The 16,322-nt window shown below is 38.1% G+C and overlaps 1 protein-coding gene across 3 annotated transcripts in view; it reads right to left on the bottom strand.

Annotated features, from left to right (window-relative positions):
- PRIM2 (DNA primase subunit 2) overlaps positions 1-16,322 on the bottom strand; it is a 140,447-nt gene that overhangs the window by 50,384 nt on the left and 73,741 nt on the right. For all 3 annotated transcript variants that reach the window (XM_075202562.1, XM_075202563.1, XM_075202564.1), the window contains exon 8: positions 2,909-2,976. In XM_075202562.1, the coding sequence (XP_075058663.1) occupies positions 2,909-2,976 (68 nt within the window). The remainder of the gene's footprint in view (positions 1-2,908; positions 2,977-16,322) is intronic.

Raw genomic sequence — 16,322 nt, 5'->3', positions numbered from 1 at the left:
CTGAGTCATTTCACAATAAATCAACATTGAGTTACAAACTGAGCGTTTCAGATTGAAATTAAATTTGGTATAATAAATGCTGTCCTGGGTGTAAAGAAAACCACCAAGTCTTAGGCGGATATGTGCACTAGTTCTGAAATTATACGCCTTTAAAGTTGCACTTTCAACCAAACAATTTGCTTTTAACATTTTTTTAAATGGCATTTGTAGCTCACCTGATTGAGCAACAGAGTTGGGCAAAGTCTCATTGTAACGCTCTTTTTATGGGCTTTCATATGGTATAACACACAACAGTATATTTAAATACAAATTAAAACTGTAAAATTTTGAAAATTTTACTATTTTTATGTAGCTTCTCAAAAAGCCATATATTTTATTTTTTTGAAAAACATCTCAAAAATTGTTCACACTGTTAATAAATCCCCAAAGTTTTATTTTGAGATTATGATGGGATCATCTGCTATAAGAGCTTTCACTTGTTTGTTCAAATAATTAAAATGAGAACTATCTTGGCCTGTTCACTTAATCAATGATTTCATCTTTCTCCAGAATAAATGTGAAGCACCATTTGTTGTGATAGACAGTAGTTATATACCCTCTGATGAGAAGTGGAAGCTGATCCTACATTATCTTGAGGACCTGAACAATGATCCTTTTGCTTTTTTCAAAGTGTCCCAAGTTGTTTTCTGCAGCTGGCACAAACTTTTGCAACTTTTGGCATTTCAGAAAATAATTTACACATCCATTTTGAAACAGTTCTCAACCCCTTCTTATTAGAAGTAGGAGTAGCATTTTTAAATGGGTAGAAACAATAAGGTACCCGTTACTTTCCTCTTTATTCTTCTTTACTTCTCTAAACCAATTTAAAACACCACAGAAGACTGACTGGGCTGCCAGGGAGTCAGAGAAATAATTCCCATGAGACTCTGCTGAGGGGTGAGAGGAGCATGTGCTGAGCTCTGATTGGAGGAGCACATGCTCCTCTGACCCATGGAGATCAGCAGCAGCCTCATGGACTGTGACTTCTCTTCTCTGCCTGGCCGGGTGACTAAGGCTTCTTCTTGTGAGTACAGTGTTGCTTCCAGTCTACTTTCTCTCTCCCTACCAGCACCACTTCTCCAAGTTGTTGTTCCTCCCTGCTCCCAGGCACACATCCTCCCAGTCTGATACTCCCCTGTAATTAAACACTCCGCTTTTTCAAATGTGACACAAATGGTCCAGGGTCAGGTAAGGTTTGGATGGGCTTAAATTAGTGACCAAGGGGCTTTTCTTCAATAATTTAAGCCCACCAAAACCTAACCTGTCACTGTAAAAGGCAGGCCTATTCAACACAATTGAAGTGTCTTTCCATATAAAGTATCTTTCCACTTAAGTTCACACACCACCGCAGAAGTGGGAGTAGGCGCTGCCTGTAAAATCTCATCCCCCAACACCTGAAGAGGAACGTTCAATCCTCTAATGAAGTGAACTGGGAAAAATATTGTTTTGTTAATTTTCTCAGATGTTTAGTGCCTCAAATTCAGTTTTGAGTGATTCACGAAAATTGTAAATTCCTGTAGCAAATAATCCCATCATGATCCCAAAATACAACTTTGGGGATTTATTAATAGTATGAATCATTTTTTAGAGGTTTTTCAAAAATGTAAAATATGGCTTTTTGAGAAAATCAAAATTTAGATTTTGAAATTTTTATTTTCTTAATTTTTATTTATTTATTGTTTATAAAGATACTGCTGTGTTATATATCATACGTATGCCCATAAAGAGAGCTTTAAAATGAGACCTTACCCAACTCACTAGCTCAATCAGGTGAGCTACAAATGCAAATTAAAAAAACGTTAAAACAGGAGTTTTTAATGGAAAAAAATTGCTGCTTTAAATGCATATAACTTTTAAACCAGAGTACATATCAGCCTAAGATTTGGGGGTTTTCTTTACACCCACGGCAGCATTTATTATACCAAATTTAATTGAAATGAGAGAATGTAAGGTAGAATTTCTTCTAAAATAGTTTTGACTTGATGTGAAGGGGTGTCCAGTAGGCTAAAACCCTACTTTCAAAGTCCTAACACCTCCATCATGTCAGTGTTCTGAAGATTCCATAATATTAATTTTTTATGGTCACATTTTAAGATGAAATGTTAACCAATGATTACTAAAATGAACTTTTTCACATGTGCAAATGCCTATTTCTTTGTTGGGAGTGATTAGTGCCCATGATGATCCCATATTTAGAAAAGAGGAGATGGGCTATTGTGTGATTATTAGAAGTATTCTGAACGTGTCAGTTTTTTAGCTCTTAATCCTGTTTAAATTCATCCAAACAGTGTGGGCTGTGTCTTTAATAGAGAGCAGGGTTCTATGTCTGCATGAATGCGAGTTGCATGTGCGGATTCTTGTTCATGACTTTACACTCTTACTTGTTTGTGATTATGAGAACAGTATTTTCACTATTACAACTCAATATCTGGTTTAGTTACTGTGTAAGTCAATTTCAGCTGGCATGGACTGTCTGTTAAAGTGGCAGCTGGAAAACCAATACGAAAGTATGGGCATCAGCTTTATGCCCATTGATGTGAATGCTCTGTAGGTATGGACAGTGGGTGAGCTAATTTTACACCAACAGGTTGTGCTAATCAACTTCGTCTGCACGCAGCGACAGCTATGTTGTAGCCAGGTGGTGCATTATATTGACAAAATGATGAAACTTCCAGATTTGTGAATTGGATGCAATGCTTGCCTGCGGTTTAACTACTTTGCATGCAAATTGAAAATAAACTTTTCATTTCTTCCACTAATGACCCAGGAAACACAATTGGAAGTCCATCCTACCTAATAGAAGGTTTGATAACATCATGTGTCTTTAAACACATTTAAAATGTCAAAACAATATGCCCAAGGAACATACCTGAGGTGACTAAGTAAAGGTTGCAGTCTTTCATCTGATTGTACTATTGGAAGGGACCGGGCTGACAACTGAAAAACAAATAAAATCCATAGTAAATTAACTTTAAAAAAAAAATAAAAAAAAATCCCTGATTGGATTATAGGTTGTCATTTCCTTTGGTCCCCAGTGTTCATACTTGGTCTTCCAATACTGTCTGATGAAAATTATTAAGAAAGTTCTTACAAAAGAAAATAACAAAAAATATTTAAATGTCTGTTTGACAAATAAATCATTAGGTATTCTATATTACAATACAAACTTATTCTACAGAAATTGTACCCATCACAATGTACCAGTACTGACAATGGATCAAACAAAGAAAATCTTATCCAATCTGGTCAGCCACGTGTGGCGAATTTGGATGCTTACTCTATCACACGTAATAAGTGTTGGGATCAGCCAGTGAGATCCCCTTTAGGGGAATGTTATAGCATTATCTCAAAGCTATAAAGTAATGGCAATATGGCAGTAACTAGAGAATTTTGTCCAATACTTATTTCTCAGAAAACTAAAAACATGCCGGTCACTTCCATGTCAGAAGGGAGACTGTATAGGGACCTGGTAACACTGGACTAGTGCCCAGCCAAGGCTTCCACAGGTCGATGTAGCAGTTTTATTATGCAAAAACATGTTGCCTTTCTGTTTTTCGCAGATTTGTAATGGACCACTTGGCTTTCTTTCAGATCGTAATGCAGTGCAGAGAAAAACCTGGGACAGAGATTGAACTCAAGCTGTGGAGAAGCACACGATCAAGTTTATCCAAACATGCCGGGTGTGTACAAAGCATGATTGCGTCGCATGCATCATGGCTGAGCCATCAGCACTGAAAGATCAAAACTTGACAGCTGTGAAACTCTACATAATGAATAGTATAACAGCTGTAAAGAGAAATAAAATTTGTTGCAACGATACGCAGTGGTTGAACATGACTGTAACCTCCATCGCTTGGTGTATGCGAGTATGTGGATGTCTTCAGACGCCCAAAACACATCAAACTTTCCCCACCTTGCAGTCTGTGTCAACAGTGTGTTACCAGAATTACCACTTGAGATTTACAGTTTGACTTTGATCAAACAGCTCCTACACATACCCATATGATTGTCCAGCTGACAATTAGGAAGGGGTGTCTGTGTCGTGTTCCAGACATGGGTCCTCACAATAAAAACAAGTGTGTGTGTGTGTGAGAAACTGGGGGTGGAATGTACTGATGACATTCACAGACTTCAAATTCAAGTACATGGTTTATGAAATGTTGAACTAATGATTTAAAGGTAAATGCCTCCACAACATATTGCTCTGTTCTGCCCTTTGATTTAGAATGTGCACATAAGTGAGGACTACACCATTTATATTCAAACTGTTGGCTTTTAATAAGACAAAGATCACATCTGTGTTGAAACAGATCTCAACTGGGAAATTTACTGCATGCCTCCTGTCACAATGCTACACCTACACTGCATGGAGAGAATACAAATACAAGCAGTCTGTCAAATGGCTTTTGTAATAAAGTGAAATTTTGGCATCTAAAACCATGAAACATCTACAACTAATTATTACACACAAATGTTGTAATCAGCTTACTTAAATTACACCTGGTGAAGCATGTATCAATGTATGAAAATATGTTGACTACAATGAGTTGTAAAAAGTTTAAAAGGGACATCTCCCCCTCAAATTAAACTTACTTCAAAGACAACATAGCTCTTCTTATTCTTATAGCACCAGGGGGCTACAAAAACAAATTCACTCCATTCACCATTTGCAGTATTTTATTTCCTCACATTATCTAAGCAGATTAATTTGATAACTCTTACCACAGATCAACACAAACATTTTATGCAATGTCTTATGTCAAATAAAATAAACAACTTCAGCATGAAAATCAAAAATCATTCAAAGCAAGTGTCGAAGTCGTATAATTGGATGAACGAAAGTATATTGGTTTAATATTGGTTTGCCGTGCGATTGCGAAGCGTACGCCACGTAACACGCGGCGTGATGCGATCGCACGGTAAAATACACACGCACACACTCGCATTACAACATTTAGTTATCTATATAATTCGTATTCATATTGGTACCGTTACACTGTAATTTATGAGCAGATAATATTTGATTTATTAGTAGTATATATATATATATATATATATATATATATACACACATATACACATATATGTGTATATAATATATATAATGATTATACGTACGCTTCAGTGATATATAGGGTTCAGGTTGTGGGAAAGGTGGCATGTCTGGTATCATACTGAAACCCTATTCATCAGCAGCTGTCCGGTGCAGTCGGCGAAGAGATCGCACATTGCATACTTTAGTTATCGATATTAGGGAATAATCCTTTGTATGATGCTGGCTATGAAAGGAGCAGACCCCCTGGAGAGACGACCCCCACCTTTGGATTCCTTAGATTGAATCAACCTATGATCTGTTTACCCTGGACCCACTCAACATCTGGACCTATAGAAACAATCTACGTCATCTCTATTGTTCAAGTGTAACACTGTACTGTAAATAATCATCGCTGCACACCCCCTGGTTCTCAGTCAACTCTGACACAGTATTCTAACAGATATACTGTCCACCGGGTCCCGTGGGTGCGCAGAAAGCGCATGCGATAGCATTGGTATGTACTTATCTTTTGGTATTGGCTGTGCTGTACTGTACATTATCATAATATAATAATGTATTGAATTGTTGACTATTTACATCTGCTAAAAAAAAATCACTTTGTGCTTTGGAAACACATAGAATTGATTGGGCAATGCTTATTTTAAAACGATAGAATTACTTTAATACAAGTATAAAAACAGGGTGGTGAGTACTGATGTAATCAATTATTGTCTATTTTTTAATTTGTAATTAAGCTGGAATATGCAGTGTATGTTGACTTAGATGGTACCTTCATGCCAACATGCAAATTAAAGCGTTACAATAAAAAAAGTTATTTGTAATAACCAAAAACAAATTGAAGATAATGGTCTTTTCTTTAAACACCATTTGGACATCAATTTGAAACAGGTGCTATGATTACAGACGAAAAATTAAACTCTCTGCCAACACATCCATACATTTGGTGTCAAAAGCAGTAGGCGTACAAATAAAGGACCTATATAAAATGTGAAATGTGGTTGTGAATTGTTGATTTTATGGAGGTGTTTTGCTGGGGTCCTTCGTATCATCAAGGTTATCAGCATATTTTGGCACACAACATGACTGTCACTACCAGAGAGCTGTACCTTAGGTGGAACTTCCAACAAAACAATTAGTCCAAACATACTTCAAAAGCAAAAAGTAATGGTTGCCAGATAGAAAAACCAGCATACTGCAATAACCTCAGTCCTCATCCCTAAATACAACATGGTCTAAAATTAATAAAGCAGTTCATAAGCAAAGGCCTTAGGACATGAATGATCTGGAATATTGGTCCAATGTACTTCCCAACCTTAAAAAAAAAACACGTGCGTGTGTGTGTGTGTGCGCGCGTGTGTGTGTAAATATATACACACACACACAAATATACACACACACACACAAATGTATACATATCCGATCATTATGAAACCTATATTTAAGGGGAAACTTATGTAAAAGTATTGGATGTAAGTTGTATTAAAATAAAATAAACTAGTCTTTAATTCTAGCAAGCATATTATCATGGCGAGGTTGAATGTAAAATTTATTACACTTAATAGAATCCAATAGATATACAACAAAATAGTAAAATAATCTAAGTATAAAAGTGACAAAATTAAATAAATTAAAACAAAATTAACATAATTACAAAACGAAAACATTAGCAGAGGGTCCTGCTTGTGAGAGCTTGCATTCTAGAAAGCATGGAAGGACACAGAGGGTTAAACTGACTGGGAAAGAAGAGGTGGGTGATGCAGAGGCAGGAAAGTCAGGAGGACTGGAAGGCTTAGACTGGATGCAGGAGTGTGGATGGAAATGAGTTGGATATGTAGGTAGGAGAGAAGTCGTAAGTGTAAAGAGTTAGATGCTGAATCAGTTAGGAAGCCAGTGTAGAGGCTAGCAGAGAGCAGCAGGCGGGGAAAAGAAGTTGGACTGCAAATTGATTCACTCAAAATGTAATCTTGTTTTGGTGGTGGTGATGTAAGTTGGACCACATATGTCTAGGATTGCTCTGCAACTTAAACCTAACATACTCGCTCTGAAACTTTTTTCTATGGGGTATCAGAACAAGGGCTTATTGAACAGAGTGGTGTGAAATATGGTCCATAATCGTAGCTACACTGTGTGTGCTTTCACTGAGCATAAGAGTTTATTCTAATATAGAGTAGAAAAAAAGTCTCAGAATAAGTATGTGCGATTTAAGTATATACTAAATATATTTACTACCCTAGTTTAATAGTATAATATGACATTGTCTTGGAAGATTGTACCCAGAAGTGTAAAGAACCAAACTACACAGCACCTCTTGGCTTATTGTTAACGTTGAATTATTAAAAAATATACCTCTCTCTAGAACAAAGACCAATGTTGTTTGAAAATTTAAGTACATCCAAAAGTTAGTTATAAACAGCTTAATTACAAATATTTTAATACAACTTAAATTATATTAACAATTTTTTTTAAAAAAATGTAAATGCCATGGGAGTTTCCCAGTAAACATACCAACAACAAATATTCTGAACGGAATGTAGCTTAAAGTAATAAAGTAAATAAACATGAAAAATAACAGAACTGGTACATACTACTATAAAAAATGAAGACATTCCTGAATCGTAATCTTAAAATAGCAAATATCTCACACCAAATCACATGTTCTAAATACCAGATATGGCCCAGAAGATAAAATGAATGCACTCATATATCATCCAAACATATAACAACAAACCCTAAGACATATTTCCCCTATATAGCTATATCTAACTATATGGCACATGTTCCACCCTTTCTATAATGATTGTGAGCCGATTTTCATCAGGTGCTGCTGCTCAGAAATCCCCACGTTGATGTACTACGCTGTTTCTTCACCAAATGAGTCATCAAAATTTGATTGAATTCAGAAAATGAACTAATTTCATCATTCTGAACTGTTTCTGCTCCATTCATGAATTGAACTTTTGGATTGACTATTGTATTATCTCCTTTTGAGGATTTTTTCATTAGGCAGTTTGCCATTTGTTTTTGGTATGGTTACTATATAGTACACTTGTTGGGTTGTGTGCAGGCTAACAGAGGACAGCATCTGTGTGGATCTGCACAGGGGCTCCCCATGAAAGAGTTCCTGGTTTGCAGAGCAGGTTATAACAGTGCAGAATATTAGGCCCATCTATGCTATTATTGTGCCTCTTGAGCCTGCAGGCATAATCACAATATTATAGTGTAAGGACTTTCAAATCTGCTAGTTAAATTGTATCTGTGCTACTTATTTGCTGGAATGCTTGTTTACCCTTAACTTAGTAGTTCTAGGAAGTGTCACTCAGTTGGGGATGCCTACCAGGACAGAGGTGTCTCCCTGGGCCGTTTGGTACTATACTTTAGTAGTAAATGCGGGCAAAATGAGTTCTCTGTCCAAAGACACTAGAACACCCAGGTGCTGACACTGTGCAGCTGAGCAGATTATCCATAGTCATTGTTGACAGACCCACACTTCCTTGCAGGTTTGAGGCTGCATTTCAGCAAAAGGAGTTGGGGATTTGGTCAGAGTTAATGTTGTCCTCAATGCTGAGAAATACAGGCAGGTACTTATCCATCATGCAATACCATCAGGGAGGAATCTGCTTGGCTTCAAATTTATTCTGCAGCAAGACCCCAGTCTGTCTGGGATTACATGAAAAGACAGAAGGATTTGAGCAAGCCTATGTCCACAGAAGATCTGTGGTTAGTTCTCAAAGATGTTTGGAACAACCTCCCTGCCAAGTTCCTTCAAAAACTATGTGCAAATGTACTTAGAAGAATTGATGTATCGATGCTGTTCCGAAGGCAAAGGGTATAAATATTGATTTGATTTAGATTTCTCTTCTGTTCATTCACTTTGCATTTTGTTAATTGATACAAATAAACTATTAACACTTCTATTTATAAAAGCATTCTTACTTTGCAGAATTGTGTCCAAACCTGCCTAAAACTTTTGCACAATACTGTGGGGAGAATTCCGTTACAAAAGTAACAGTGTGCACTATTACTGTTTCTACAGTAATCTCAATGTTATTTTTTTCCTCGTAGCTCTGTGTGCTGCAAGCAAAAATCTGCATTAAAATTAGCATCGTAAAGGTAATTAAGAGCAGCCCCCGCCGCTCTAGAACGCAGAGAATTGAATTTCCCCCTGTATGTCTGTGGCAATTCCTTCCAAACAATACACACACTACCTATTCAGCTGGGCTAAACACTAAAAGGAAGAGAAGTTACATTATATAGGCTCAGATGTTTTCTTTCCCTGCTCAGCAGAGTAGGAATTAGTCCATTGGCAAGTGCTCACAGGGAGACAAAAAGAAAAATATGAGGAAACAAACATTTTGTTGCAAGGTGGGTTCACAAAATTACCTAGTGGAATATGCAATACTTTAGAGATACCTTAATTGATGTATTTTAATGTAAAAATGTTATTTACACACACAACACTTAAATAGGTTTTCTTTGCAGAACAAGCATATTAAAGTTTATTTATAGAGTGGCACCATATTTTACAGCACTGTACAGAGAATACTGAATCACATCAGTCCTTGCCTCACTCATACAAGTATGAACAAAATTTGATATAATGGCTTTTGAGGTCATTGAAAACAAAATATATTTTTAATACTAGCAAAAGCATTAAAAGTTCCTTTGAAAGAAAATGTAACATCCATGTATCTGTCCTGCATAACTCTTTTGGAAGCAAATACCAATAAACTGTGGTCAAGTATTAATGGGTGACTGAATAATGTACAACCAGGAATGCAATAGCAATTTTCACTATTGATAAGCAGAGAAAAGTTATAGGTTCTTGGTCGTTCCTAAACATATCGCTTTACTTTCCCCATATCTCTCCTAAAAGGTAAGCTCCAGCGCCCCAATGGTTAGATTTTATTCATGCAGAAAACTTATCACAAAATAAGTGAATAAGGGACAATTTACACTGTGAGGTTGCAAGTAGATAATTAATGTTCATGGTTGGTGTGTATTGTGTATTATTTTAGCCCCACTTTCAACAGTAAAATGGTTCTTAACTATCAAATTTGTACCATTTCTCTCTATTAAAAGCCATCACTGCTCACAAGCATACAGCAATGCTATCCATAAGCAACCATCTAATTTTCACTCACTACTTTCACTAACAGCCATAAAACCAGAAACAGTATTTAAACAAAGACCAAATGACTAGCCATAGCACTACACATAACCTGCATGTTTGAGCTTATAAAAATAGAGAGGAGAAAGAGAATTGCAGTCTCAAGTTGCACAATAATCCTGGAGACCAGAGCATGGACCACAGGTGCCAAAGGCTAACGACACCTCTGATGGAATCTAATCACAAAGTATATACAGGCAGGTCAGGGTAATCCATTTTGTATATTTAATTTTACATATAGTCAAATCAATGTGATATGTACTGGTTTTACTATTTTATTTTTGTTAATCATGTTACACTGTGCCCGCTCTCACCAACAATAACACAATATCAATCCATTACAGAGGAAGGTTATTTTCAATACCTCAACATATACATCCTCCAACCTTATATTACTTAAGAGGTATTCACATACCACCTAAATATTATGAAGCACATCACAGTGGAGCTTACAATAAATATTCCATAGCACATGGAGACAGACACACACGGGGTACTTTAATCAGAAGCCAAGTAACTTACCACTATATCTATGGACTGTGGATGGAAACCGGAGCACCCAGTGGAAACCCACGCAATCAAGGTGAAAACACAGATGGTATCCTAGTAGGAATTGAACCCACAAACCCAGCACTGTGAGGTAACAGTGTTAATCACATTGCTGCCCATCACATAGATGTATAACTACAGGGGGGAAAAAAATACTAGCCTTTCCCAATTTCTATCAAATGCTTTCTTTTTTTTTACCTAAATCATGTCTCATCTGCTAATAAATCTCTTCACCCAATGTATGTAACCTTGAAGTTAGAAATACAGAAAAAAAAATGCACCAAAAAAATTTAATTATATAAATTATAGGTAACGGATGCAAAGTATAGACTTCTGAATTCTAAATTCTGTGGCTAAGGAATATTTTTTGTACAATATAGTCTTGCATGTTCATATTACTTATTTAACATTGATGAGGAATTCACTGGACTGAGGATAACCAGCAGATGATCCAGTTGTTCTGTTATCCTGTCTACATAGGTCTGTAATATGGAGACGTATGCTACGGTTACTACACAAGACCAGGGTGAGGAGTTTTCAACTAGGGATCTGCACAACGTTACACATTCTGAAGTAGCTGATAAGTCTGCACAACCACTTTAATGGCAATCACTAAGGTAATATCTGACTGTCAGTAGTACACATGAAGGACGTAATGACACTATTAAAGTATAAGCTGCAAATGCTGACTCTTAATATGTCCTGCCCGTACTCTAGATGGAGCCATGTTGAGACAACACTGTCTCCTAGACTTACAAAAGAAAAAAAAATAATATATTGATTTACAATTGAGGGGAAATAAGGGATAAGGTAAAACCTATTTTAGGGCCCTATATAATGCACAAAAACCAAAAAATATTTTATTCCAGACAGGTATACGTGTCATACATGTCAAAGACAGATCTTTAGTTCTATAATATGTGCATAATTAACATAAGGAAATCTAGCAAAAAGACACGTACTGTTATAGTTCAGTCAGTTGGCCTTCTCCAACACCACAAGGACATGAAGGCCAACAAGCCATTGGAAACAAGTTGCACCCAAACAAAGTCTGGGTGGCATTTCTCCCTTTATTTATTTTTGTCTTTCCTGCAGCAAGAAGTCGTCATTCCCTGTCACACTATGTACTGGATGCTGCTGCCTTGAGTGCAGGGTAGTGTCCCAAGGGATGAACCCTCTGATATTCTAGTGTGGCGTAAGGGGAGCTTGCATGCAAAAAACATTTAAATTAATCAGCTTTACATACCCCAGAATACAGAAAAATTTAAGAGGTGTGCTTGTATTACATAAATACCAGTTGTATGTATGCAAAGTATGCTGGCTTGGAGTCTAAGAAATTCGCTATTTCAGATGTACAGTTCATATGCCAAAATTATTCTTCACTGTGCATCAGGCATGATTGAAAGGGGAAAGTCAAATTCATTAAGCATTTTCATGGTTGAGGAATAGTCAAGATGATTTATTGAAATGCAAGTTTATAAACACAGTGTACTGTCAGGGAAAATTAATTTTACTTATTAAGGCTGTTGTAAGGAAAACCTTTAGTCAAGAATCATTAGATTCACTAGTCTTACTACATTTACTACTATAATCAAGTTAAAATATACACTCTTCAATAATAATTATTAGCAGCTATTTTTTTCCCCAGAGCATACCATTCCCATGTCAGGGCGGTCTGTCTTAACTATGCTTATAAACCTACTTGGATTGGAATGAGAGCCAAAATTGGTGACATTACAAACATCAAAGTTTAATTATATTTTAATACACATTGTTTGGAAAATATACATGCAGAGATTACGCTAACCGATATTCAGGCATTCCTGCACTTTTTCAAAACCCTGACACTCTTCCAGAAAAGTGTCAGCTGGCAGAGGAAAAAGAGCAGCAATGTGCTCCAAAATGAGTTACTATAGAAGTCTACAGCACTTCTGATACTAGAAACAGGAACAGCTATGTTGCATATGGTGACCCTGACCCTTAAAGTGCCATGTTGACTTTATGTTAACGGACTTTTAATGGCAGTTTTGGAGCCAGACAGAATTATTGGGCTGCTATCCCCATACTTTATCAGCTCAGGCTCAACCCTTTGTGCTGTGGAGAGGCGCATACAATCAGCTTGCATCATATGTTGGGTCATACTGTGATGGTCTATGTCCTTTGCGATAGAGGAGTAATCTTACTACATAGGGAAAAGTGTAGTGTGGCAACGGTATAGCTGGAAGCAAATGCAGTATGTGATATTAAAATCTACTATATATATTTTTTTTAATTCATACATATAAATAACAAAGTGAAAGGACATTGATAAGAGCCAACACTTCAGTTAAAACGTAAATACTGTTGAAAGGACATTATATTGCAGCTACATGTATGTATAGTACTAAATTTAGTGGAAAATTTACACAGCATAAAAACCTCGAGGCATGATATTGGGCCAAGTTAACATCCTACTTGTAATCTCTACCCTCTGCTAGGATTTACCCACATCTCCTGTTAGTGCACTTTTTTAGTTGTGAACACCTGGAAACTACATTAAAATTATTAAATTCTTAAAAGCTAGTTGGTATCATTGCGTTCTAAAATTTTTACGGAAAGTTCAAATTTTTAGAACAAAGCACACACTTCTTCGCATGCGGTAACGTGATACCACTACAATAGATGGCATTGGTAAAAGGTGCGGTGCACCAGTTGTATATAGAAAGTGTTAAACTGCATCCTTAAAATATGTCCATTGTTCTCCTTTGTTGTCATGACTATTTTACACATTTGCCAGCACAAAATGTATAAATTACAGATACATTTTTAAGATGGGCCTTATTACCTGGTAGCACCCAGTTTTGTTGCATTACTGTAACCAATTTTAAAGCACTGCAGAGGATACTGGCGCTGCATAAACATTAAAACAAAAGATCAGGGGAGGTGGACGTGTCTGGGGAGAGCTCCGAGAAATTGATACCTATATCGGCGCTAATACAGAACTAAGCGGCCACCCTGTTTGCCCAGACGGATTGAAATAGTGTGGGAAGTGCTGCAGACCCGCCAGCCGGAAAACCACGTTCGTTATATCCCCGGAGAGCTAATAAGCAGTGAACTTAGAAGGGGTGCCGGGACACTGATCTCGCGGCGGCATCTAGAGCGCTTAGGCGGAGAGCCTACCTGGAGGGCTGGTCCCCGGCTGGAGGTCTGTCTGCCTGGCCTGGTTCGGGGCTTCTGTCCGGGGCACGCTGGACCGGAAGTAGCGGGGCGCCATTGCAGGCTTCACTTCCGGTCTGGGAATTGAATAAGTGCACTCTGGGAGCAGACTGGAGGCTGATTGACAGCGGAGAACAGCGGTGGATCGCCAGCAGGAGATCAAGTGAGCTGTGGGCAGAATTGGCTGGTCATCCTGTCGATTTTGTACACCAGGTCAGTCTGGGGTTCCCTGAGAGGGGTCTGAACACTGCTACTGAATACTGCTTGTTCCTGAAAACTCCCCCAGATGAGATGAGCTGCTTGATGTATGCCTGTATGGCTGTTTACTAGACTGAGTCTATAACTTATCTTTACAGCACCTGCCTGCTGCAGTCCCTGATCAGATAAAGTCAACTGCTGTATTCAATTACATCAATACTTCTAGTGCCCAAGCTGTAACTGCTTTATAGATCCACGTTCAGACCCATTCACAGGGGTTGCCTGCCATCTAGTGGTCAAATGACTTATTGCAATGTACTGACTGGGTGACAGCTGCCGAATATCAGTGAATCCAGTTCTAGCTAAAAATTTCCATGTAATATACATGATGCTCTGACCACCACCCGCATGTGTCCTATTCGGCGAGAATGAGCCTTACCAGATCCTGGGATTAAGCTCCATGTTGGGTCAATATTACAGCACTGAAGAATTACTCCAAAACTAACTGACTCCTTTATCTATAATAATATAGATCTCTGACTGGATATCTCGTTCTATCTCCTTGTCTGCTAAGTTGAAACGACCTATTTATTGGTTATTCTCATTAAACAGGGAGCACTGATAATTTACTCCGATGGCTCCGAGACGGATCAAAAAGATTAAAAAGCTTAATCCACCTAGCGCAACTGCGCAGCTCACTTTCTTCAGATAGAACAAACAGCAATCTATACCCCCCTCCGGGATACGGGGAGTGGACAGGGAGACGACTCTGAATAGCTGGATGCTGCTTCGACATCCACCCCGCCCTCTGAGTCCGCTACTCGTATGACCTATCCTGAGGCTCAGATCTCATTTAAAGTCAATGCAATCTTTATTAGCTTCTTTGAAAGCCGATTTATCAACGGAACCGAGAGCCTCTATGAAAGCCATTCAAGCAGAGGTTGCGGCAATGGGCTCCAGGACGGTACATCTGGAGAACAAATCAGAAGAACTGGTCTCTTCACATAATGAGCTAATTACTTCCCATGAGCAATTGGAGGCAGAGGTAATCACTATGGGAGATAAGATGGCGGACATGGAAGACAGATTGCGTCGTAACAACCTCAAGATTCGGGGAATACCAGATAAGATTTCTAATGCAGAGCTACCATCCTTTGCCACAAATCTGTTTCAGAAACTTCTTCCTTCAGCTTCCATACTAGACCTAACTATTGACCGCATTCACTGGCTTCCTAAAAATAGGAGAACGCCGGACACCGTTCCCAGAGATGCCTTATTATGCGTTCACTTTTTCCATATCAAGGAACGCATTCTGCGGGCGGCCAGTGAAGCAGAAGGCACAGATCTCCTTCAAGACATCCAAGCATTCCCAGACTTTTCCCAGCATACTGTGGCGAAGCGAAGAGCTTTTCAACCAGTTACAAGAGCCCTAAGAAGTAATGACATTTCATATAGATGGGGGTTCCCAGTGAAATTGATGGTCTACAGGAATAATGTGCTACACATCATAAACTCAGTTGAAGAAGGGACAAAACTCCTAGAATCCTGGAACCTTCAGATATCGCAACTTGACCCCAAAGCTAGACCCCACATTTCTAACGACTGGTTTACCCAGGGGGGTTCAAGATGCAGAGAATCTCCAATCCGTGAGGAGATCCAGAGTTCGAATTGAGTTCTTTCTTGTTCGGTCTGAGTTTCAAGTACACATTCCTCCTAAGGAAGCGTAAGTAGCTGTTGGACAGACATCTACAAACTCTTCTGGGACTCTATCCCCTCAACTTAAGGATAATACAGCGAGATCCGTTGGAACAATCTCTTATCAAGACCGCCTAGATCTCTCTGGTCTTTAATAAGGTCTAACATACGACTGTAGCGACTCCATGGCCTTCAGAGACTGATCTATAATAGAGAGACAATTCTGTACCGACACATCCATCGGTTAAGGTTATATTTGATTTGATTTTTATTTTTTTTGCCCTCATCGGCATTTTGTATATTTGTTATAATATAGCTAGAGGGAGCTCTAATTCACTACAAAGTTAGTCTATGTATAGCTTGTATATCATTTATATTTCCCACTGCTGTGATAGTTACCTGGTCATTTCATTTATAGGAAAG

The sequence above is a fragment of the Mixophyes fleayi genome, chromosome 3, assembly GCF_038048845.1.
Source record: "Mixophyes fleayi isolate aMixFle1 chromosome 3, aMixFle1.hap1, whole genome shotgun sequence".
Taxonomy (NCBI): Eukaryota; Metazoa; Chordata; class Amphibia; order Anura; family Limnodynastidae; genus Mixophyes; species Mixophyes fleayi.
This window is presented reverse-complemented; position numbering and strand designations above follow the sequence as displayed.